Genomic DNA, 26,112 nt, shown 5'->3' with positions numbered 1-26,112 from the left:
CCATGGTCTCAACCCCATTTATTTACATTAATAATAATATAATTACTAGTGTACATGTTGTTTAAATTTAAACAATTGTTAAGTATTACCAGAGACAACACTCAGTCAATATAACTGTATATTATGTCTATGTACAATCTTTATTATAATAGAGGGTTAGATTGAGATAGATTTTATCAAAATGTTTTAATGCCCCTTGAAACAATTCAAAAATCTATTATCAAGATAACACTCAACAAAAATCGCCATTATCCTTCAGATATGTAGTTTAATGAATTTAAAATTCTTCATATACCTAGACTAACTCTTTACAAAAATTATTCTTTTGTATATTCATAAAAACAAAACTTTTTTCTTGTAAATAGTGTTTTCTATAAATAGCCATACTCATAGTCGCATTAGGTTGTCCATAATAGCAATTATAAATTTTAAAAAAAAATATTATTTCTATTTTTTCTCTTTGGTGGTGTCCTATGACTTTCCTATGTTTTCATAGTTTGCAAATCAGCTAATTTTAATGATTACTATACTTAAAATATAGTACAGTGTTAATTCAGATTTTTTATAGTGTATTAAATTATCAAAGTTCTTTTACTTTTTTAGTTTGAGTCATCAAACATGCAGAGTTGAATGGGTCTAAAATATGACAGGCTGATGTTTTTATTAAATATCACACTCATAATTTAATGACTCACTCATAATATTGATGTTATATTTAAGTAGTAATTAAGCTTCATATTTTCTATGGCTGTACTCAAAACATTCTATTATGAACCCATTGAAAACATCACACATTATACTTTTATAATTTTTCTCTCAGTAGTATTTTTCTCTCTTTTTATATCTAGTACTTACTCATTTAACCTGAAGTTCCCTAGATGTGGAAAAAGATCAAGGAGAGTAGAGAGTATAAAAGTGATTAATCCACTCTACTTCTAGGAAAACAGTAACATTAAATTACCTAAGACAAGAGGAGTCTGCTCTCTGCATTCCTCTCTCCATGCTCTGTTTCCATGTTTAGGAAAATCCAGCTTAAGGAACTACAGCGAGTTAAATGTTGAAAAAAATAACTTACTGTGTCATTTTAAACCAAGTTTTCCTAGACATGGAAGAGAAGTGTTGCCAGCAGAAGGTGGAGAGTAATAAAGTGATTAATATAACATTCTGTTCCTTTTCTAAAAAATAAATAAATACTTTATTGTCTTGACAATATAGATTGTATCAACAGTTAAATAAAAAAGAGTAACATTAAATTACCTAAGGCAAGAGAAATCCACTCTCTGCATTCCTCTCTCCATACTTCGCTTCTGTACTTAGGAAAACTTAGCTTTATATGAAGGCTATATATTTTTTTTTGATTACAATAATGTCAGTTGACAAGTTATAATTAAAAAAAAAAACTATATTAACTGCGAGTTAGTTATAATTCCTATAGATTAAAAGTAATAAAATATTTTTATTGAAGATCAGAATTATTGGTTAATTTGTATTATGAATGAATAATATGAAAATAATATTAGCTGTTGACAAGTAATTATATATAAACATTTTAATGTTATATCATAATTATAATAATATTATAAATGTTAAAGTTTGTGTGTTTGTTTACTTGTATATTTGAAGTTCAATTACACATTAACTATTTGTTGGATTGGGTTGAAATTTAGTATGATAATAGCTCTACATTCCCAATTAACATATAGATATATTATTTTTTCAAAAATCCTTTTGAGCTCAACCCTAGTGGCTCTGAAGTTTTCCATGTTAACCCTATGAGTTTTTATATTTAAAAAGAATTAAAGCATTTAAACGAAACAAGTTAGTTCTATGATATTCAATAGCATAAAAAAAGTTATAAGATTTATCAACTGGGTGCAACCCTATTAATTATCTTTTGTATTTACCACAACAACTAATTTGAACCAAGTAGTAACAAAAAGCTGTGATATATAAAGAAAACTTTACTTTTTTATTGTTTAGGTGTAGTAGTAGAACATTATAACTATGGTAGATGTGTTATACTATGGTATATTGTAAAATAATCAAATTTTTTAAACAAATTCTTCTCCAATTGCAAACACAAAGCACAGGGATAACTGTAATAAACATTTTATACTAAAACCAACCCTATACAAAGGACAGGTACTCAGCTAGTTTTAATTATAAATCTATGATTATTTTATTATAGACTAATATATTAGAACCTAATGGTACATCCAGAGTGCATACTGAATTGGATTTGGTTTCTCTTCTTTTTCTTCTTCTTATAGTTTGAACAATAAGAAGAGGAACTAAATTTAATTTAGTTTTTCAGCAGCAGGAATAGCACTTGCATTTAAATAGAAGTAGCTGTAGTAACTAATTTTAATATAAATCTATGATTTTTTATTCTAGACTAATATATTGGAGCTTAATGGTACATCTAGAGTGTATACTGAATTGAATTTAGATCCTTCTTTTTCTACTTCATTTTATAGTTTGAAGTACAGAAGAAAAATTTAAATCTGATTTAGTTTTTCAGCAGTAGGAATGGCATTTGTATTCAAATAGAAATGGTTATAGTGGCTACTTTTGTTATAAATCTATGTTATTTTTAAATTCTAGACTAATATATTAGAGCATAATGAGATATCCAGAGTATATACTGAATTGAATTTAGATTCTTCTCCTACTTCAAGTTCTTCTTATAGTTTGTTGTAGAAGAAGAATTTAAATCTGATTTGGTTTTCAGCAGTAGGAATGGTACATGCATTTAAATAAAAGTGGCTGTAGTAGCAACTTTTATTATAACCCCATGATTTTTTGATACTAGACTAGTTTATTGGAGCTTAATGGTACATCTAAAGTGCACACTGATTAGGATTTAGTTGTTTCTTCTTATGCTCTTATTTTATACTAGAAGCATTAGAAGAAAAATCTAAATCTTATCAGATTTTCAGCAACAGAAATAGCACTTGCATTCATCAAGATTTTCAGCAGTAGAAATGGCACTTGCATTCATCAAGATTTTCGGCAACAGGAATGGCAATTGTATTTATAAGATTTTTAGTAGCAGGAATAGAACTTATATTTAAATGAAAGTTGTTGTAGTGGTTACTAGTTTCTGAGCCAGTGTGTAGTCATCTACTTACTGGAATGAATTCTTCATCATGTCAGATTTTGATTTATTTTTTGTTAGTAGACATACTATTTGGTTAAATAAATTTGATTTTTATAGTAAAATATTTAATTTTGTTCATCCTTAGACTTACTTTTGAATTTATACTAAACACTCTCCATGAAAATTGTTTTGTGTGTGTAGGTTATACCAGTTTACTACAATAAAATGTCCAAGTTTAATAATAAGTTTTGGTGGTTTTAGGCTCCATTCAACACAATATAATTCAACTGAAAAAATATTAACTAGTTAATTGGTTGTTTTTTAAACCAGTTGTTTTTTAGTCAAATAAAAAACTGAGTTGATTCTAATACAACAACTGGTGGTATTCGATTAAGATATTGTTTTTAATAATTTTAGTCATTACAATAAATTTCTTTGTGAACTTTTGTGGTTGATTCCTATTGTTATCATTTACATTAATATTTTATACTTTGGTAAAAAACATAATAGAATGAAAATTTTACAATTCATTTTTAAATTTATAGTTTATTACATGACTAACAAGTTTTAAATTATTCAGTAGACCTAATGTATTAAAGTTAGTAAATCAAATATTGAAAACCATTTTATAGAAGTTGAATCAGCTGCTAAATGTAGACTTGTTACTCTAAAAGCTGGTAATCCAAATGGTTTCGTTTGTATCAAAACTTATATGGAGTGGTTGAGAGATAATGTAATTTATCAACTAAAACATTACCAACAAATACATGGAAGTATAAAATATAACATGTTGTTAGAATGTAAGTTTTCAAAATCTGAAGATGAGTTACAAACAAAAAGTTTTAAAACTCAAAACCTTACAGTTTTCAGTTTAACTGATTTAAATCAACAATATACAAGTAATATAGAAAAGTTATTACTGGAAAAATCTAATTTAGAAATGCGTGGATCAGGTTGGGCCATTTACACGATAGTCAAACTTGAACTTCGCATAAACAGATACGAACCAGTTTGGGGATCATCACACTGTTACAAAAGAATCAAACTACCCTCTTTCATAAATGGTAAGAAATCTCTTGTAAACCCCTTTCGTACAAGTAGTATGAAAACTAAATGTTGTAGTAATAACAACATATGTTTCAAAATAGCTATAATGGGTAAACTATTAGCAGATGCTAAAAAAGATTACCATAACATTTTAAATTACTTCAAATACGTATCTATAAGTAATCGTTATAACTGGTGTATTTCCTTTCCTGTCAAACTTGACGAGATACAAGTATTTGAAACCATAAACAATATATCAATTAACGTCTACACACTAGACAGTAAGAATAAACAAATAATTCCCCTTAAAGTGACACCCCAAAGAAAACATGATCATCGAGATATACTATTGTACAGTAACCATTACATGTGGATAAGAAATTTTGAAGCATTCATAGGTAAACAATTAGTGAAAACATCATCTAGACTGTACATTTGTAGACAGTGTTTCAAACATTTCTACAAGAAACTCCATCTTCTGAATCATGAAACCGTCTGTGCAACAACTCCCTCAGATCCAATTGTCACACTACCAAAAACTGGTACTAAACTGTTCTTTAAAAATTACCACAAACAGTTGAAGATACCCTTTGTCATTTACTGTGACATAAAAAGTAAGTTAGTCAAAGAGGATACCTGTGAACCAAATCCAAATATATCATTCACTCATCGTATAGGTACATACTCAATAGAAAGTCTCACATACAATATCATAGATGAATCAAGTAAAATAATACGTACACTTACCTTTCCAGACATATCCACATTTATGATATCATTAGAAAGTGAATGTGAATCAATAGGAAGGATATATAAAAGAAATATCCCTCCTAACTGTTATCCTCCCAAACCACAAATCAATGACACCTGTCACATATGTGGTCATATTCTTGATAACGACTACGTCCTTGACCATAATCACGTAAATGGACAAGTAAGAGGTTACACCCATTCAACATGTAACTTTAACTATCGTCTACCACATTTTGTTCCTATAATAATTAAAGATTTTGGAATAGAACTGTTAAACTACTTCACCAGTGTCAATGCAAACATAAAATTCATCCCATTCAAGGGACAGATAGAGAAGTTCTTGTGCATATCAAAAAGAATCAAGAACACGACAATGAAGTTTTTAGATTTCTTCCAATTCATCCCCGATGATATACCATTCCATCAACTAGAATCTATACGATCAATCTGTATAGAGAACTATAACCTCGACATATTCCACTACCTGACAATAGGTTCTTACTGTTTCGACGTCATGCTCAAAGTCACTAAAGTCCAAATAGAACTTTTAAACGACATAGACATGTACAACATGATAATGAAAGGAATAAGAGGTGGATATACATCTGCAATTAAAAGCTATGCAAAATCAAATCACCACACTCTTCCAAACTATAATGCCTCAGAACCAGATTCATTTATATACTTTTACGATATAATAGGTCTATACGCCACTATAATGTCAACAGAACCACTTCCACTTGACAATTTCAAATGGATTTCACCATCAACATTTGACCTATACAACATCAATAATAATAATGGTACAGGTTACATTCTAGAAGTAGATTTAAAATACCCTTTCAATACCGATCACATAGACTATCCACTATGCCCTTACCACGATGAAAGTACAGGAGGTAGGACATTAATATCTTCTTTCAAAGATAGAAAGCATTACGTGATCCATTACAAGACCTTAGAACAAGCTCTGTCAATGGGCATGATACTAGAGAAAGTCCATAGAGTCATTTCATTTAACCAATCATGTTGGTTAAAACCCTACATAGACATAAACACCCAATTACGAACAACCTACTCACACGACAAAACCCTCTCAAATTTCTTTAAACTGCAATCAAACTTAATCTATGGCAAGTCAATAGAAAAAGTAACTGAAAACCTAAACAAATACTTCCTGTACAACAACACTAAGAAACTCATGTACTTAATAAAACAACCCACGTTCATAGACAGACTAATTCTAAATGAAAACAACTATATAATATTCATGAAAAAGAAAAGGGTCCAGTGCAAGAAACCCATACCTGTAGGATTTTCAATACTAGATCTAAGTAAGAGATACATGTACCACATGTATTACAATAACTTGAAAAAGTACTTCCCACCGTTCAATTTAATATACACAGACAACGATTCATTTGCAATACAAGTATTCACTAGTGATACTACTTCATTTACAAAAGATCAACATTTCATTTCTAATACTCTCTTAGGTAAATTCAAAGATACATCTCCTAATAATCCCATTCTAGAATTCGTTACAGTAAGAAGTAAAACATACGGGTACAGGACATTGAAAGATACCATACCACGACTAAAGAATTTACCCAAATCTTTTAATTTTACAAACTATAAAAACATACTACTGTCCATTAAAATGTACAACACCTATAACAGAGTAATTGATAATAAACTATACCAAATAATACAGAATAAAGCAGTAATAAAAATAAACACACACACACACACACACCCAAATACACACACCCAAATACACACACACACACACACACACACACATAACACAATGACATCATCATGAACACCCTCCATCATCACCCTCTCTCTCTCACTCTCTGTCTCTCACTCACTATCACTCCTCTATCTCCCCTCTCTCTCACTCTCTCTCACTCTCTCAATACCCCTCTTCCTCCCCCATTTTCTCTCTCACTCTCACTATCTCTCTCACTCCCATATCACATTCTCTCTCTCTCTTTTCAATACCCCTCTACCTCCCCCATTTTCTATTTCACTCTCTCTCTCACTCACTCACAACCCCAAACATTCTCTATCCCTTTCTCTTTCATTACCCTCTTCATCATCCATTTTCTCTTTCATTCTCTCTTTCTCTTTCATTCTCTCATTCTATTACAATAACAAACCCCACCACTCAACTTTCAATCACATGTACCCCTTCAATCACACATACATGAAAAAAAAAAAAAAAATTTTCAATTTTCATTTCAATTCTCCACAAAACCATCTCCTTCCATAACTACTGAAGTTCGTTCGCTGCGCTCACTCACCTTTGGGTTGGAGCTCGTTCGCTACGCTCACTCACCTTTAGGTTGGAGCTCGTTCGCTGCGCTCACTTGCCTTCAGGTTAGCTCGTTCGCTACGCTAACTCGCCTCCAGGTTGAAGTTCGTTCGCTACGCTCACTCACCTTTTGGTTGCAAATTAGCTGTAGTCATAAATGTAAAAGAAATAATAGTGCTGCACCCTGTTGGTAATCCTTGTAACTTTAATGCTATTGAACATCATAGAACAGAACCAACTTGTTTAATTGAAACAGCTGTTAAGATTCATTAATTCCATTTCTCATAAGGTTAACATGGGAAACTCCAGAGCCACTGGGGCGGAGCCCTTTTAAGAATTTCGAAACGGGAAATAGTTTACGTCCGATTCGCATACCTACAGAATTTACACACCAAATTTCATAACGATCGGTGTCGTTCCGGAGGAGTTTGCAGACAAACACTGTGACACGAGAATTTTATATATGTGATGTGGAAAGCGAATAGGGACCTCGTGTCGGGAATTTTTGATTTTGAGTTATAAACATATTTGAGTTCCTTATTAAATTCCAAATCGATTGGTGCAATTCCCACGCATGTATGATTTTTTTTGTTTAAGTTATAGGACTTAAAAATTTTGTTATGGAAAAGGGTCATTTTGAGAAAAACTGTTTTAAAAATTCAAATACGCATAAAAATTGTGTTTTTCGTATTTAAGAAACGATTTTGGTATCAAAAGAAAGCTTATAATGTCCTCTTTGAAAGAAATTCAAATTTATTTCTTAACTCACGATGGTTTTAATTTGAATAATTGTTTTATTGAAGCATGTTGTAAAAATCGCTTTCAGAAGGGACCTCTTGTCGGGACCGCAAAATTCGGGAGATATTTTGTTCTTCGCGAACTGAACTTTGTTGCAGTTCTCTAAATTTCCACTAGAATGCAGGAAAATTCGTTTTTTGGACTAAAATCTGTTAAAAAAGGGAATATTAGAAATGGGACCTCTTGTCGTTATGGTGAAATAACATTGAGCGACAAGAGGTACCTTTTCTCAGACCGTGCAGAGGCTAACAAAATGATTTATTTCGACCTTTTGCATCTTCAATTTTAGATTTTAACTGATACTGTCATGTTCTATGTTAAATGAGGTATATTAATCGATAAAAACCCGAAATTCGATATTTTCGAGTTTCGACCTTAATTACTTATATCGGACATACTGACAATTTTTTGAAAATCTCTGACAAGAGGTCCCTTTTTGCTTTCCACATCACATATTAGAAGATTAGATTGTTTTTTAAATATACCTGATGAGTTTTTCATTCTCGTGATTTTTTAGAAAATGAATTCAATAATAATATTTGCGTATATTTTCATAGAAAAGACGAATTACAAACTTATTTGCCTGTATGTTTCGACTGCTGCATTGCGTACATGTATGAAGCGTATGTAAACAAACACTGATATTTCTCCAAACCCAGTAAATTATCTTCGTATGTATTCTGTTTTAAATTCTGTGCTGTGATTTATTCTATTTGAAATTAAGGAAAAAACTAGTTGATCTTAAAAATATTTGATGCAGACAGGTAATTTAATCTTTTACCCCTAGATGTTTTAGGATGGATTTACATTGCACATTAATCAATATAGAGCGAACAGCCATACCCAACATTTCCTTGAAACCAAATAATACTAGCTAATAATAAGGCAAAGGGTCGAAATTATTATGTATAAAAACTGAAATAGTGTAATAAGTAAATCAAGAGTTATTTCCGTGTTGTAGAACTAGTAGGACATCTATTTGTATCAATTTCTAGGGAACTACTCGGCTCGGAGCGATCTTGAGATATTAAATCGGTCAGTTCTATGATATTAATTTCAACTTCCCACATTTTCTTAGAGTCAAACGCAATATGAACTTGTTTGTTGATGTGACTAACATACGTAATAGCTCTACTTATCATGTATGAGACCAGTCTATATTACTTCAGAATATTACTATATCACCATAATTAAAACAAATTAGGATACTTTTATATAACTTCATTACTATTTTACTGTGTTTGTATAATCCTTTATTTCTATGTTATTGTATACGTATTTTACGTAGTAATATTTAAGTTCTAAATGAGAGGCTAAACATGCTTCATATTTAATTAGTTTTTTAGACAGCAATGAAATGTCATTTAACCTTTGGTTGATTACTTAAAGTATAAATTAAGTTATTTAAAAAATGAGTCTTCTTCATGTGTAGGGCCTATATTAACGGAATATTATGACGACTTTGTTTGAATAAAACTTGTAAAAAAACAAGTAAACAATATTTTATAATATTATTTTTTAATATTAAATAAAACTGGAGTGTTGTAAAAAGAAAAATAGTTTATAAATTGCACAGTAATTCTTAAATCCCAAATATTTATAGTCTTTGCAACCCTCCAACTAATCAAAGAAGGTTCATTAACGCTCCTTATTGAAGTCATAATTATATTTACTTAATTAGGGTCTCATGATGTGGTAAATAAATAGTATAGAAAAAAAAGAAAGTATAATAGACATAAATATATTATTCGTATACACTTTTCCCCAATAAGTTCTATAAAAGTAGCGTAACAAGTATTTTGTAATTTTTTTATTGTAATAAACTTAACTGCTGAACATGGACGTTCAGAAATTTCTTATCAAGAAAGCTTTTTTTAATTTTAAATAATCACTGAATAGCTTAGAAACTAGTTTTATTCATTGGAAATTGTATATTATTAGGTTGTTGTGGAGTAATATAAAGAGTGTCTGAACGTTCTAGTACTTGTATCGCAATTTCTGTTTTGGAGTTCCTGGTCCAATTACAGTAATCAGAAATTGCTTTTGCGCATATACTGTTGTGGTAGTTCTTAGCTGTAGCCTATGTCAAGGTACCAAGTAAAAAAGCCAGCTTCTTTAAGTGACAGAAACAATTCCTGTATTAAGCACCACACCCCATGATTTATTTGTTCTAGGACGCTAGGCACGAACCCGGAATTGTTTTGCGCATTATTTCAGGCTAGACCTTTGGATTACGGCATTATCACTTAGATAAAATCCATTGGTGATTTGGCGGGTTTTGAACCCGGGACCTCAGGAACCGGAGTCCCTCGCTCTAAGCACTAGCTCGCTTCCCCAATGTACACTCCATGAAAGCCATACTATACCTACTATTCTTTTAGAACAATGAGTACTACGGTTATAAAGGTTTGCGATGTAAATAAAAATAACTGTACAAATGGTTGGAATCATCATTATTACATCTCGAACTGCTGTAAACATATTACATGAGGAAGTGTCGGTGTAAATGTAAAGTTGACTTTACCCGGACTCGCGCCTAAGTAAATACTTAACCCTGTGTTTGTCTGTAGAGGTGAACTGACCAGAAGTGTTTTTCCAATCCAATGTTTTGCAGCTTTCCCATTAAATTTACAAGTAGGCCTAAGGGTGACAAAGTTTACTGTTGAATTTTTTTAATCTCCTGTGTTAAATGACTGAAAAATATAGTTTGGGAAACATGTTTCCCAATACACTATTAACAGAAATTTACAGAAATAAATTATATTTTTTTTATAAATGCACTAAAAAATTTAAAGTTATAATATGAACAACACAGTATTAGCGAAACACAGAACAGACACTGAACATAAAAATAGTAGAATCTTTTCGTACTACTATACTGTAATGCATTTTTACCAGACACTAGCTGATTATACAGTGAGTTGTGTGATTATTGGTTGGTACAATGATTCGTGCATCATAATCAATGGCAATGAGAATGAGAGGGTATACACAAAAAGGGATAGCCTCACTTACAAGTTATGAGTTAGGATTGCTAAGCCCATTAGTCGGTGGGAATATATAACAAAATTGTACAGTTGTTTAAGTGTTAGGTTAGTTTAGAGTAGTATGGTGAAAACTATCGAACGTCACTCGTAAAAATTGTGTTTGAGTAATTTTTGAGTGCAGTGAAAACTCAATATAAGAAAGGTTTCTTGGCGAGAATATTGTAATACTAATCCAAAGCTATCAAACAAAGCTTTTATATTACAATTTGGAATTTGAAGCTAAATACGTTGAGCATTTTGAAACATCTTTTCCATAAATCCAACAACAAACTGAAGGTGTTAATGAACTTCCGGGACAAAACAAGTTTACAGTCGAGCAAAGTTTCTAAGTTAATAAACTTGTATCCGTGAGGAAGTTTATATATTAGAGGTTGATAAATATTGTTTTACAGTTGACGATAAAATATATAACTTTAAAAATTTTAAGTTTTAAATCTACAGTTTCTTTGGGATATTTTTAACCACTTGAGTTATTTAAGATACACTTACTAACAATGGCTGGTAAATATTTCCAGGCAAAGATAAAACAAGTACCGAATCAGATATCAAAATATTATAACGAATCTTGAGACCTATACTAGGAAAAACCAAAACAGGTTATCATTTGCTGTCTGTCTGTTTATAATTTTAGATAAATTGTGTCTGAAATTTGTAAACTTCTTTGTAAAAAAATAAATCCAATCAAGAGTTAAAATAAAATCTTTCTACTCGTATTTAAAAATACAAACCCAATTCAGTTTTTATAGCTTATAGCTAAGTACTGATTGTTTATAGTGATCTCGCTCAACAACTAAACAGTCTCCGGCTTGATCCAGAAAAAGGTTAGTATTTTTATGGTTTGGACCCAGGTGTCGTTAATTGTTGGGGTCCTGGCTAACGAAACAGCTGGTCTAAGCCAGTACTAAAGCTCCACAGTAAAAATCACTCTATTCTAACACTCACCTTGAATTCATATTCCGCTGAAAATACACACACAGGTATTCGCTGTCCTAAGACAATGACAGTTAGGACAGTGTAGATAGAAGTGTATATTTTCACCTAATCGTTCCCATCGTAATTATTAGATATAAGAAAATATATTCTTTCTCACTTTTCTGGCGTAAAGTTTTTATTTTTTTATTTAAAAGTGCATGTTTTATAAATTTAAAATAATAATTGGCGACTAGTAGGTATAAATCTTGGTGCAATATATAGACGATAAGGTAGAATAAATCATCGAACTATGAGTAAGTGCAAATTCATTGCATATAACTGTTACTACAGTAGTCCAAATCATACACCCTGAACTAATAAATCCAGGATAGTTAACCTGATATCCAAGGCTATTGCTGATTATAAGGTTACTGAACCTTTATTTATGCGGTGTATTTTGTAATGCCAGTTTAACCTTTGTTAAAATTATTTAAAGACTTAAGCAAACAAGTCACGGTGCTTTATATTTTTTATTATGGTTCTAATAATAGTTACCCAAAATCAACGTAACTTAAGAAACAAATTTGAAGAAAGTATGAAGTAAACCCCGTTTGAAGGAAAACGTCTTCTCAAAGTGTTCTATAAATACTTTGTACATATTAATTTAATCTTAAAAATGCAGTCGGAAAAAGTTATTTTTAAAGCTGCGTAGCCATTAACATTTATACATTTTCTCTGCGTTGAGGAATTTTTGTTGTCACAAAATGATCGATAACAGCCTATTTAAATATACAATTTAATTTATAGATATGCAACCTGTTATATAAATATGTGTTTACAATAACGTAAAATAAACCTAAAATCAACAAATACAATCGTATTTTATACTGCATAAAAAAACACCTATGTTTGTTCTTACAAGGCGATTTTGTCATAATAATTGTGTAACACTATTTACTTCAATTAAAATAAATAATAAACCCTTGTTTAATGTAGTCTAAACATATTTATATGCACAATTCTGGCCACTTTTATTAAAGCCACATTTTTGGAAATAGCACTTTAGGATTTTCTTAACGTTTGACGTTATGAGAAACTCTGAATTTTAAAAGTAATGGGTAGTGTTCAAAGCGGCAGGTTTATATTAGAATCTTGCGACTTTGAGAAGGAAAAGAAGTCTCTTAGTCAAAGATGCACCTTTTGAGTTTATCATTTGATGATATTATTGCGAGGAAGGTTTATTATTCATGAACTTTTATGGTTAAGGTTAAGATGAGCCCCTAAATCTCGGATTCTGGCATATTTTTTTGTTAAAACCCATTTTCAGTGGTGAAGCTTATTATTTTAATACTTTTCAATTAAATGGTGACCATAAAAAATAGGTATTTTAAGCCAAGTATGAATGGAGATGAATGTAGGATGAGTGGCATGAACTTGTAGTCTTGTTAGTGACTAAGGCCGACATAATCCTTAGGCACAGCTATTAATTAATAGCCCATGCAGCTAATGGCAACTAAGGGACCTTCAGTTTATAGTGGAACCCGAACCATATTTATTCATTGGTATATACGAATTGGTATAATTATCAAGATAGTACTGCGGATAGTCGGAGTACTCACTAGTGCGGACGTTAATCCACACCAGGGAGTATCGCATCCATAGTGCATGCCTATAAATATCTACAATTCGTGACCTCCTGGTAGCTGGATTACAGGACTACGCCACCCGTACCAGTCGTTTATTTATTTATGCTTGAACCTGCATCCCATTGATGATCACTCTAATTACCACATCAGCAATTTTCTACTAAGCAAATCAAATTATGTCCGTATACAGAATAAATCCATAATGATAAATCAAAAAAGTACAAAAATAAGTCAAATAACACTTGCAATAAATACTGTATGTTTACACTTATACTGTTTAGTCACAAGATGGTAAATTCATATAAAAGATGGCAAGTGGTGATCGATTTCAATTAATCTTCATCGGACCAAATAGGTGAATGACAATCGAAATCGACCACCACTTACCATCTTTTATATGTATTTAACGTCTTGTGAGTAAAGAGTATAAGTGAAAATATATTTATTAGAAGTTTTATTTGACGTATTTTTGTACTTTCAGGTAATTTGTAATAACACGTACGATGCTGATCAACAAGTTAGGCCTACTTATATAATGATGAATGTATTTACACCTTATTTCGTATAACTTATATACTTGATTCGTCTAAAATACTTGCTCTTCAATGCTATTTTACATCAATAGATGGATATTGGGAAGATATTCAAGGATTGCTGTGAATCTTGAGCACAACTCGTGAATAAATATTCGGATCCTTGGGTCGATCCTGCTCTAACATGTTCTGCCATGACGATAACAAATAGAGTTATACGAGACAACGATAAAGAATGTTTAACCTTGTTTATGGCAGACGACATCGCGAATATAATGTAAGAGGAAATACATCCACTTTAAACCGTACTTTACGGTTGTTTTGTGTAAGAGAGTTACTCTTTTATTTATTTACAAGTTTCTTCCGGTAAAAAAAAGTTTCTAATCAAATTGGCTTTATGATACACAATTTAAGAAAAAATGTGTTGCCATCAATAACAACTCATTACAGATCAAATACAACTATCCAAAAAAAGTTTTAAATACTAACTTTTAACGAAGCAAAAAACAACTGTTCGATTGATTCAAGGCTCATCAGTTAGAGGTTCTTATTTATTTATTTGATAGAACATTATCATGGGAGAGTACGTTTGTTAAAATCATGCTAGTTGGAGAGTAAAAATCTTTCTAGTTTTACCATTGACCATACTGTATAACACTAATATAGTCAATAAGTTTTTTTATTTTTTATTGGTTACCGTATATCAGTATTTGTTTTATAACTTATTCATATAACATTAGTTCACATATGGTTTCGTCAAATTACACTCCAAATAAGAGACAATATAGCCTATTGTCTGGAAGTTAATTAATTAACTCTTCTGTAAACCACGCAGACTCCACGATATAAATCAGGTCAAGTAACACAATGTCAACATAAAAAAAACATTCCAAAATTATAACTTACTAGTGGCTTGTAGGGGCAATAGCCCCTATAGGTCTATATTCTAGTAATTATTTTGTACAAATTATTAGTCTCATGGGTTACCCTACCTTGAATTATCGTTAAAAATTTGTGTTTAATATAATATTTATTACATACCCTGCATAATGCATTTTGATGTCTGCTCTGTTTAAAAAAAAAATTCAAAAGGACTGTTCATGCAGTGTGTTTACAATATGAACTTTCTAATTATAATACCACCAAGGAACATTTTCAATGATAATCTTCATGAATATTAATTAAATATATATATTTCTTTGAATGTAGACAAATTCACTTCGATAAAACACATATAGATAATGTCATCCTCCAAATTGTAAAATGCTAATTCTATAACAAAATCTCTCTGAAAATAACATTTGTTGTATAGTAGGCCTATTAATCTTGGTCGATTCCTTGGTCTTTATTTGGTTCTAGTACTATTTTAGCCGCTTAACCTGGCTAAAAGCAACATAAAGTTGTCCATGGGTTATTTTTTCAAATAGATGCCGACTTTTGTGAAGGTATGCGGGCCTCGCGCTTAAATTATAGGAATAGCGAAAGCTAATCGCAATAGGAATTGAATCCTTATAAACGGCATATTAGGATCTGTAGATATTAGTTTTATTTTGGCATGATAATATGTTCCATTTGCCTACTCCAGCAATTACTTCTAGGTTAACACTTTTTTCAGACACACCTAACACAACCAATCATACTCCATTAACTATAATCCAGACCCTTAAAATAAGGAAAAGTCTATTTCAGCTTTATAATATGTAGTATACATATTACAGTACATATTACCATTGACTATTGGCTACTGACATCGTTGCTGGGTCACAACAGTTGCTATAGCACATAATAAGTCATTCCATCAGTTTGACTTGGTAAAAACCATCGTGTAATTGGCAGACATCAGTAATTTAGATCAGCGCAATCTGTAGGGGGCTCACATCAACTAACAAATTTTATTAAAAACCTGGCTACAACTTTAACATGGGGATGGAATGTCTAGTTGTTGTATTAATAGTCAAAGACCTTTGACTATTACATATCACCATATGCTTTAAATAAAGTTAAACCACATGTTTTAAAGTAAACAAAGCAGACATGACCTAGATTTCCATGCTATTTAAATGTGAATTATTTTATTCCGTAATAACCTTTTGGTGCATAATTAAGAAAAATGAATAATTTTCCCCAAAATTCCATACCCAGACCTTTAAAATGAGACCTCTTCCAGCTTTCTACGGCCTTTCGTTCGCTCACAATTTCCTTGTAAAATTTTGGGCTTACGGAATTAGATATATAGATGTATTAAATATATAGATTTACAAAAAACACTTGGATCAATAAAATTAAATTTGGCCTGCGTACAACATACCTTTTTTGTCATACTCCAGCAAAAACAGCTGTTTTAATGCATGCGTTGCAGGTCTAAAGTAGCATTTTTACTCTCTAGGGAGTAAATAGTTATTTGTGCAACTAGTGAGAAAAGTGAGCAATTGACTCACTCGAGAGAAATCCTTACTCACGAGCCGTAGGCGAGTGAGGAATGGTTTCTCGAGTGAGGCAATTGTACTTTGAACTCGAGTTGCACATTATACTTTTCCTACAATTACCATAAAACAAATAAATTTGTGAAGAAACATAACCTATTTTTACACAGAAGTGAACTTTTAATATAACATTTAATGTGAAGTGACAAATACAACAGTACAACAGCTGACCAGCTGATTTACAGCCAGTACTGCCAACGCATTTCGCACGCATACGACGTTGCCTGCATGTTACGCGCTTACTATTTCGTGCCTTCACGTTGCAAATCTGGAGTGAGACAAAGTAATTAGAGTGAGACAATGTTAACATTGTCTCACTGGTGAGCGAATTGGCCACTTTGCTTTCTCAAATCAGTGAGCGAACATGTACATTGTTAGGTAACTGTAGGAAAAATAATTTTTAGTCTCTAGGGAGTTAAAATCTGCTGTTGTAAACAGTTGTAAATTTCGATTGTGACAATCGTATCAATCGAAATTATTTACCACTTGATTAATTAGGTAAGGCATATTGTTGTCGATTGCTCGACATATCGATGGTGTAATAACACAATCGGAATATACGAAATAATCGAATCACTTACTGCTTATTGTGAGCTTGTGAGCTGCTTATTTGCATTAGCATAATTAAAAACAAGTTGTTTTTAGAGGTCATCTTTATATAAAAATTATTTAGATTCCAGGTTTTTTTTATAATTTAGTAATTATTGTTCAGCAATTCATGCTTGATGCCTGAAGATTAGTGATTAATGAAATGAGTAATGTCAGTGCAATTCATTGCAATTCATGTGTGCAGTGTTCAATTCATAATAAAAGTAGATTTTATGAGGACTCTAAGGACATATGAATGATATATTATTCTTACGCTATAATTTGGTAAAATACGTCTGAGTAGGTATCAACATGGATAGTAAAACATATATTATAGGTATACATACACATTTTTCATAAACCATATTATACTTTTTCTTGTATCTCAACTATTTTCGTGAATGAATTACTCATGATAAGAATTCTAATTATACCTTGAAGAAAAAAACAACTTTAAAAATGTGTATCTTTTTACAGCCACGTTTTACAATTTAGTCGTAAATCACTTATGTCAACCTTAATGTTGCTCAGTTCTTTTCTTTCTGTCTCTATTCATCAAATACTCTTAACATTAAAGTTAAAATCATTTATGTGAATTCGATAAGGATTACACAATTCTTTTTATTTATGCTACAAAACAAGATTATTTTTCGAACAAAAGGAACTCTATATAATATCTTACCTTGTCAGTTTCTTTAGTGTAAATATGGTCTCCTAGTCTACGTGCTTCTCAAGAGATAGGTTACTCCAGCGTTATAAGTTGCCCACTTCACACCTTATTGCTGTCTGCACAAACACACATGATTGGTCCAGATTTGTTGTATCTAGGGGAAGCTGGGATATGAGTTGTTTTAGTTCCCTCATTCGACCTTTTCGTGGCAAAACATATTTTTTTAACGGAACTCCCAGAATGAGATAGAGGGGTTTTTATTTGAGTTCTGTTCGTGAGAATATATAAAATACGAATCAGAAGTATCACTATCAAAAACCCTAAATTGTTTTTAGACCTAATTTTTCTAAAACATTATTCGTTAGCAAGTTTTTATTTTAGCAAGATTTCATCCGAAATTATGATTTGTAAATTTTTATTCAGTATAAATGGTTTGCTCAAGTATATTCATTTAAATAAGACTGTTTTAAGGAATGTATAAAAACGTGCTTCTGATATTAATATGTATACGTTTATTCTTGCTTCTACCCTTTATTGAATCATTATTTTGAAATATCTTTCACCAGATTTAAATTTAAGAGAAACGTACTAGCCTTAAACAGTTTGTAGGAGTCCATAGTTCAAAACTGGGCCACGTAGAAATACAATTTAACTTTTATGGACATGTTAGCTAAATAATAATTCGTTCCTAGCCAGTAACAAATTGTAACACACTTTATATTCACTAATATTTTAGTGTGATATACATCTTAGTTGTGTGATATACATCTATATATAATTTTAAATTGATACACAGAGTAAAACATGGTGATTGGTTTAGCTTTTCAATATGAAACGAAGAAAACAATGGAAGACAAAGTGAAGTGGAACACTCAAGTTGATTGAGTTGTATAGGCCCAATGTCGATCGTCAGCTTTTAGGACATGTCACTGTTGGAATGCAAAGTCCCCTATATAGAACAGCTAAATATTCATAAAAATATAGTATAACATTCATTATTTATATGCTCCATTACTTGGATTAAATGTCAAACTATGTATGTTACTAGGATAATTAATTAAACTGTTCAAACGACGGTGTGAATAACAAGCATTCATATTCTTAAAGTATTACTACTAATTTTAGCCAAAGATGTTCAACATATAAATTTAAAGTGAGGTATATCCAGAAATAAATAATTAGATAGTAAATCATACGATAATAAGTCACTTCAGCAAAGAGTGGTAAAACATAAGAAATTGTTGCTTAGTATTTGGTTAGAACATTGAGTCACCAAACAAATATGCTTCCAAGTCTCTTTAACCTTTAACTTAAACTTTAAACTGTAATTATATGTGTTTTAATGCAAAATGAAATTTCAACATTGTAAAAGGAAACGATCAAACCCTAGTTCGTCTTATCTCTGAAATTATTTTAATATAACAGAGTAAATCCTACTATTTGGGGTTGTTGGTATTTAATAAACCAATTGAAGTTTCATCTAAAAATATTATGCTGTAAACTGTATTTGTTATATTACTTTTTCAAATACTTGACTTCAGATATTGGCAAGATTTTAGTTTGCATAGAATAATTGAAGTTAGAAAAACAAAAGATCAAAAAGGCTAAAGGACGTGCGTTCATGAGAACAGTAAGGCCTAAGTGGATAAAAGGGACGTCGCCCTCAAAAGTTGAGTCTTTTGATTCCTCTGAAGAAAATCCCCAGGCTTATAACTAAACAAATTTTACAGAGTGCGAACAGCATTTCCTAAAAGTAAGCATAATACATTTATCTTAATTCAAAATTTGTATTGCACTTTCTAAGATATAAACTTGGTCAAACAAAAATATATTTTACATATCACATTGTATTTTACGAAAAATATTGATGTCTCATAAGAACTAGTTTAGTTTCAGAGAAATTTAAGCATTTTTTTTGTAGAGAGTTATTTATTGCAATTATAACCTTTAGATTTGCAACTTCTTTATCCGACTTTAAAATGATTAAAGACTAAAATAAAATAAATACTTTATTAACTGTAACATCAAAAATATTTTTAATTTTATATTCATTAAAAATTGAAGCATTCAAAACAACTGCATAACCTCTCTCAATTAATTATTTTTAAGAATTCAAGTATCTAGGTAAAAATTTGTCATAATAGTTTTTTTTTTACGAAGAAAAAGTTTTATCTACAAAGAAATAATGATATTATGCAGTAGAAGAATTGTAAATTTTAAATGAATTCACAAATATGCCTTGAGGGGATTCGCCACTCCTTAAGGTGTATTTTTTTATTTTTAGCTTTAACCTTTTAAATGTAATATATTTAGGTTTGTTATTGATCTAATTTAAAGGAATATAGTTTTAAAATTATATATCTCACTACAGTATTATGGTCAATAAAATTTATTAGCTGAAAATTCACGTTTTTTATAATTTTTAAAATTGATATAACTTTAGTACCGTATGTCCTATTTTAATTATCTCGGTCTTTAATTATAGGCTTTGTCTTGAACTAAAAATTCATTTATACTCATATGTCTAAGTTTAATTTAAATAATTTTTAAATAGTATCAATCTTTAAGAATTTATTTAATTTTTTTTGTTAATTTGTAAATATAAATTTATTTTACCAAATGGATTTAAAATACGTCTTTTTTATTTTTATATTCAAAAGCCATTTAGAAATTTTCAGAACCGTAGCTCAAGTAGCGTTTTTGGTCTCTGGGGTGTACAAGACTGACAAAACCGATCTAACATAATTAGTTCGTCAAAAATGTTTGTGCACGTTCAACATGAAATGTTTTTCTCTCCATGAATTATGTAAGTTTACATCAAACTGTTGGGTCTTAACTGTACAGGAAAACCTAAATAAAAATTGAGTTAAAAAAATTCCAGATTTTTTACCTCTTTCAGTAGCGAATCCCCTTAATCTTACCAATCTAACAACTTTTGAAATAGCTCAATTGCAGAAATAATACAGAATTGTATATAAAATGGTGCTAATATCAAATCCATACTCAATCTGTCTCAATTACTTAATGGATGTAAGGACACCAGACAATTTGCTAACAAATTCAATAAATGATGTAAAAAGTCTAAGTTGCAATTTTTTTTCTTAAACTAATATGTTTGTGTGATCGCCGTTTGCACGCAGAATCAGATAATAAAGCCAAAGCAGTTAAACGAGTTTGGAGTTTACTTGACCAAAAGAAAACAACTCGATTATATAAATAGCTGTGATTTTATGTGTTTTCTTTCAGAACTAGCCTACATGACAAACAAGTAGTTTTATTTGCTACAATTCGTGATCATTTTTTCAAATCCCGTTTATATACGTATTGGATATTTTTACATTTTGAATTGGGCACATTTAATTTTGTACAGTCAGTATTTCATAATTAAATACGTAATCATTGACCACAAGTACTTTTAGTTTGAGATTATTTTGTTCTCATAACGCTATTTTACCATGTTGAGCTTGTATGTTTATTATTGTATTGTTTTAATTAATTATTAGAGTTTCTCAATGAAAATAATGTTTTCCTCTCCTATTAAAAATGTCATTTTATATTTTCTGTATATTAATTCATACTTTACATAACTGAAGCTATATTGTAATCGTTGGTGATCCGTCAGATACATTCATTAAGCTAAAAATAGCCAAGTTTATGGAAAGTCACATACTGGAATTACAAGACTTTCTTAATTGACTTAAATCACCAGACGTTTAGTGATAATGGGCAAGGCTGTTTGACGAGGAATTCAAGCTTTTCTGCTTCGACAGTGTAGTTTGATAAACATTTAGTAATAAAATCAACTGAAAATATGAAACAGTTTTATCAAACGAATGTTGAAAAACTATAAAACAACTAGGCTACAATACTTCATAAAAACCTATGGTACAGTTTGAAAGTGATATTTAATATCTCACAGTTATTACAATATTTATTTTTATCGAATAACATGTGTCCATTTTCTATGATACGTATTTCAAAATGAAAATGAGTAATTAAAGTATTCAATTTTAAAATTTTGGATGGAGGTGTATTGCAAATTTAAGTTACCCAAGATTCTGAGTAGTTCACGAATACGTTGATACATAGAGCAATGTTTCAGAAGAAACTAACATCAAACCTTGATTCGAGTAAGTTGGTTTACCATAAATTAAAACTGTCATTCCGTCTCTGACTAAGTTACACTTTTTGTGGTTTAACCTCGTTGACATCTCTATTTTAATTTACGTAATGTCATTTCCATAAATTAATTTAATTAAAAATTACACATAGAATGCCATATTCAAATGTTGCTTATGTTAAGTCCTCTATGCTGAAAACGTAGATTCCACCCATACATAATTTACATTTTCTGTTATGTTTTGTTGTTTATTAACTTGGTTGCTACAATATCCTGAAAGAAAATACTCTTAAACTTTATTTCAACCTGAATACCGTATTTGTTTAAGTTTAAATATTTCAAGCCATAATTTTAATTAATATTAGTTTTATGAATAATGTAAAATGTGCTTTTTATAAAGGCAAATGTAGTTCTGCATGACCATATTTGACTCAAGATACAAAGTTAATTTATTTCACTATTTTCGAAATAACTTTTAAACATAGGTTTTACACTATTTATCAGTCAATTAATGTATAATCAGTTCATACATTTTATGAATAGTTAGTTTCCAGCTCATTTATTTTCTTCATATATTCAGCGTATTGTATCAGTGTGTGTATTGACTCTATGGTACATATACTATTATATAAGTTAATTGTTAGTACTTTAATAGTTGTAACTGATTTTTATTTTTCTATTGTTATAGGTAAATTACATTAACAGAATATTTTAATGCTCACTAAAATTGTGTAGTATTTTAAACACTCAATACACAAAAAGATTTTATACTAGTTATTTAGTGTAATTTATTAATAACTGAATTAGTTTTAACATTTCCATGTGAAGGAAGTCTCATTTGGTTCATTGTCATTCCTGTGGAAGCGACAAGTTCCGTATTGAGCCTTGGAACAAAACAAGGCCTTGTCAGTTCTTTACGGTTATTTCCCGCCATTCTCGACGTCCCAACCCTATTTGGTTATTTCCCTACACATTTCCCGGCTTTCGAATTGTTTCCTTTCGTTGGGTCACATTTGGTAATGGGATATTGCGGTGGAAAATATTTTCAATATTGTGGTCTAAAATATTGCTTACTCTCTCAAGTCGATCACTGTTTTATTTTCTTACTGTTACGTTACAGTAACCTTTCAATTTGTCATCAATAATTTATATTATTCTAAAGGAAATTTCTTATGAATATAAATAATATTAACTTGAATATACCATGCTCAAAATTATTTCCTTGTTATTTTCATGCTTTCTTTTTCTGAACAGATTTCAAATCCTGGGGTGAAAATTGAAAATAAAATAGGGGAAACTACCCCTAGTGACCAAACCCCATAGAAAACATAACCTCGGAAATAATACATGAGTCATAATCAAACTGTTTGAAACTGCGATTTTTAATAGTGTTAATGTTTGTATTAACAGTGTTAACTTTGAAACAAACCTTAATAAGAAAGCAAACTTCGTGCAACATGCCAAATATTAGTCGTTAAGTTTTAATATTAATATTTACCGTTTATACGTGTTATATTGATTGATCATATTTTAAGAGGTTCTAGCAATGTAACGTCTAAAATATGTTTTCTAAGTACTATATCTCTCTAAACTATTTCTTTTCTTTTTTTACATACTAAATAGTAGCTTTTCCGGCTATTTGACAGTTAGAATAAAGGTTTGGAGGCAAAAAACAGGATTATACTGAAAGCTTTTGCTTCATTCTTGTTTCATTACGTCAAAGAAACATTCAGTTAAATTTTGTTAAATGAGTGAGTGTCGTGAGTGTGCTCATGATTTCATAATGGTTTAATGTTTATTGTTAAACTGGTTTAAAATGTAGTTGTCGCCTCGCCAAGTTACGGCTTGGTCCTATTGAAAGGGGTTGGTGTATATTTTTAGTGTAAGGCAAATATTCAAGTAACAAAAAACCATATATACAGTTGAAATTTTCATTATTAACAAAGCAAAAAAATGTCGTAGAACTATGAGAGGATGATTGAAGCTATAATAACGTTTCAAGTTAATTTTACCTTAATTCTTTAATATGTATCAGAGCACCTACAGATTGTTTCCACTCTATTGCAGCATTATCCAAACAGCTTAATACATCCATTCCACCTTCTCCAGGTTGTGTTGGGAGCTCTGCCTCTTGCGGTGACCGCGGTCAACGCAGATCCCCTACTTCTGCCGGGACGACGTCTGGAGTTCGTGGCACGGGACATCGGCACAGAGCCCAGCGGCCTGGCCAGGCGTCAGTCCTCCCTGGCCACGCTGGCCATCCGGGTCATGACTGAGATGCGAGACAACGGCACTGTGGCCTTCATAGGCCCGGACGACACATGCAGTGCCGAGGCATTGGTAGCGGCCGCCTGGAACCTCCCCATGATATCATATGTGAGTTATAGTTTTTATTATTTGTTTGTTATTTATTTAAATTGAATCTTTCACAGATTTTGCTATCAACCGTTGACCGTTCTATGCCCAGACCTTTAAGACGAAAGAACATTGTTGGTTGATAGCTTAAAGATAAACACCATCTGGACCTAGAATCAAGTGTAATATATTTAAATGTCATTGGCATAGTTTTTTGGCTTTAAATGAAATATTCGAACTCGGCTCTACGACGACTCATTTCCTCGATAACATTGGAATTTCAATGACTACTAGCAACTGGATCCCAAATTGACCCAGTTATTTCTATTCTTGGTTAAAACGCATTTGAACGTACGTATCCAGTTTATAGCAAATCATTTAACTAGAACTAATCACATAAATACTTCTTACGAAATACCAAGAAAAATTGGTAATAAGGTAAAAGTCTTAATTGTAAGAATAGAAGTATTTAAACTTGTTGACAAGTGGAAGCCTCTTTGAAAAGAGCTCATTAAAGGTAAGTAACTCATAATCCTTAGAGTGAAATTCATAATTGGAAATTGAGTATCAGGTAAACACTTTAACGTTGAAAATCACTTATTTCGTTCATTATATATTTAGCATGTCAGAAACGGTGTTAAAAGTTAGCTGAAATTGGTAACTTTATTTATTCGTTTACTTTTGAAGGTGACACAGTACACTTTTCCTGTGAATTGAGATAGTAATTTTATCTTTAAGATGATTTGAAAAGTTCCGAGTCTTTTTATTATAATCTAATATTATTTAAATATGTAATACACCCTATATTGTTTTAATGGTTGTATAAATATCTGGTAAACCGTTCAAAAACTATTTTGAAGTACCCTAGAATATTTTATTCAAAGACTTAGTTTAGCTCACGGCTTAAATATTGATGTAAATATGGTTATAGTTGAACAGAACTAAATTTACACTATATGGTCCAAACCTGAAAATAATAGTAGGTATTCGAAATAATAATAAATACTAGTGTAGTAGTTATTATGTGTTTTAAAACTGTATTAGTCTACGAGTAACATCTTACTCAAAATACTTGTGAGTCAATATTTATGCGATACACCATCCTTCAATAAACTAAAATATTACACAAAATGTTTCGACATGGTTCCTAAAGAAAGCAGCTCAAGCGAAAATGAAAGCTTAAGAGGAACACATCACTCATGTCATGTTATGAAAACTCAGTATGAAACTTTCGTTTCTTTCAACGCTGTCAAACTTTCCAGGAGCAATGATTATATTATTTGAATTATATTAATATAGCCTTCAATCTGTATCTTCATTGTCAATTCGTGTTCCTAAATATACCACCAATTTGGATATGTTACTTTATTGTTTTCTTGAAATCTTGAAACACACTGTTAAGAACCCAAAACGCTTTAGTAATACTGTCATAAATGTTGTTATCTTTACGTAATGTATGTCTTAACGCAACTTTATCAGAGGGAGTTGTCATGTGCATGGAGAGTTTCAATTATGAAACAAAATTTGTGGATCTTAAACTCAAGACGTCATTTAAGCCATTATTGTCATATTGTTTATTCATTTTTAATTTATTCAAAAGTACAACAAGTTGCACATGAATGACGTCCTATAACTTAATATTAAAAACTAATTATATCTAAAACAAGAACAAATAAAATAAAAATTTCAATCTCATCTACTAATGAAAAAACTACCAAACAACAACAACAAATTCAGCCA

The 26,112-nt window shown here is 30.8% G+C and overlaps 1 protein-coding gene across 1 annotated transcript in view; it reads left to right on the top strand.

Annotated features, from left to right (window-relative positions):
• Nucleotides 1-5,784: 5,784 nt before the first annotated feature.
• LOC128984947 (guanylate cyclase 32E-like) overlaps nt 5,785-26,112 on the top strand; it is a 78,718-nt gene continuing 58,390 nt past the window's right edge. The window contains exons 1-2 of the mRNA XM_054404317.1: nt 5,785-5,799; nt 24,127-24,393. Coding sequence (XP_054260292.1) covers nt 5,785-5,799; nt 24,127-24,393 — 282 coding nt within the window. The remainder of the gene's footprint in view (nt 5,800-24,126; nt 24,394-26,112) is intronic.

Source organism: Macrosteles quadrilineatus, unplaced genomic scaffold, assembly GCF_028750875.1.
Source record: "Macrosteles quadrilineatus isolate MER2022 unplaced genomic scaffold, UCM_ALF_1.0 Scaffold_2__2_contigs__length_208266976, whole genome shotgun sequence".
Lineage (NCBI taxonomy): Eukaryota > Metazoa > Arthropoda > Insecta > Hemiptera > Cicadellidae > Macrosteles > Macrosteles quadrilineatus.
Note: the sequence above shows the minus strand (reverse complement) of the source record. Positions and strands in the feature narration are given on the sequence as shown.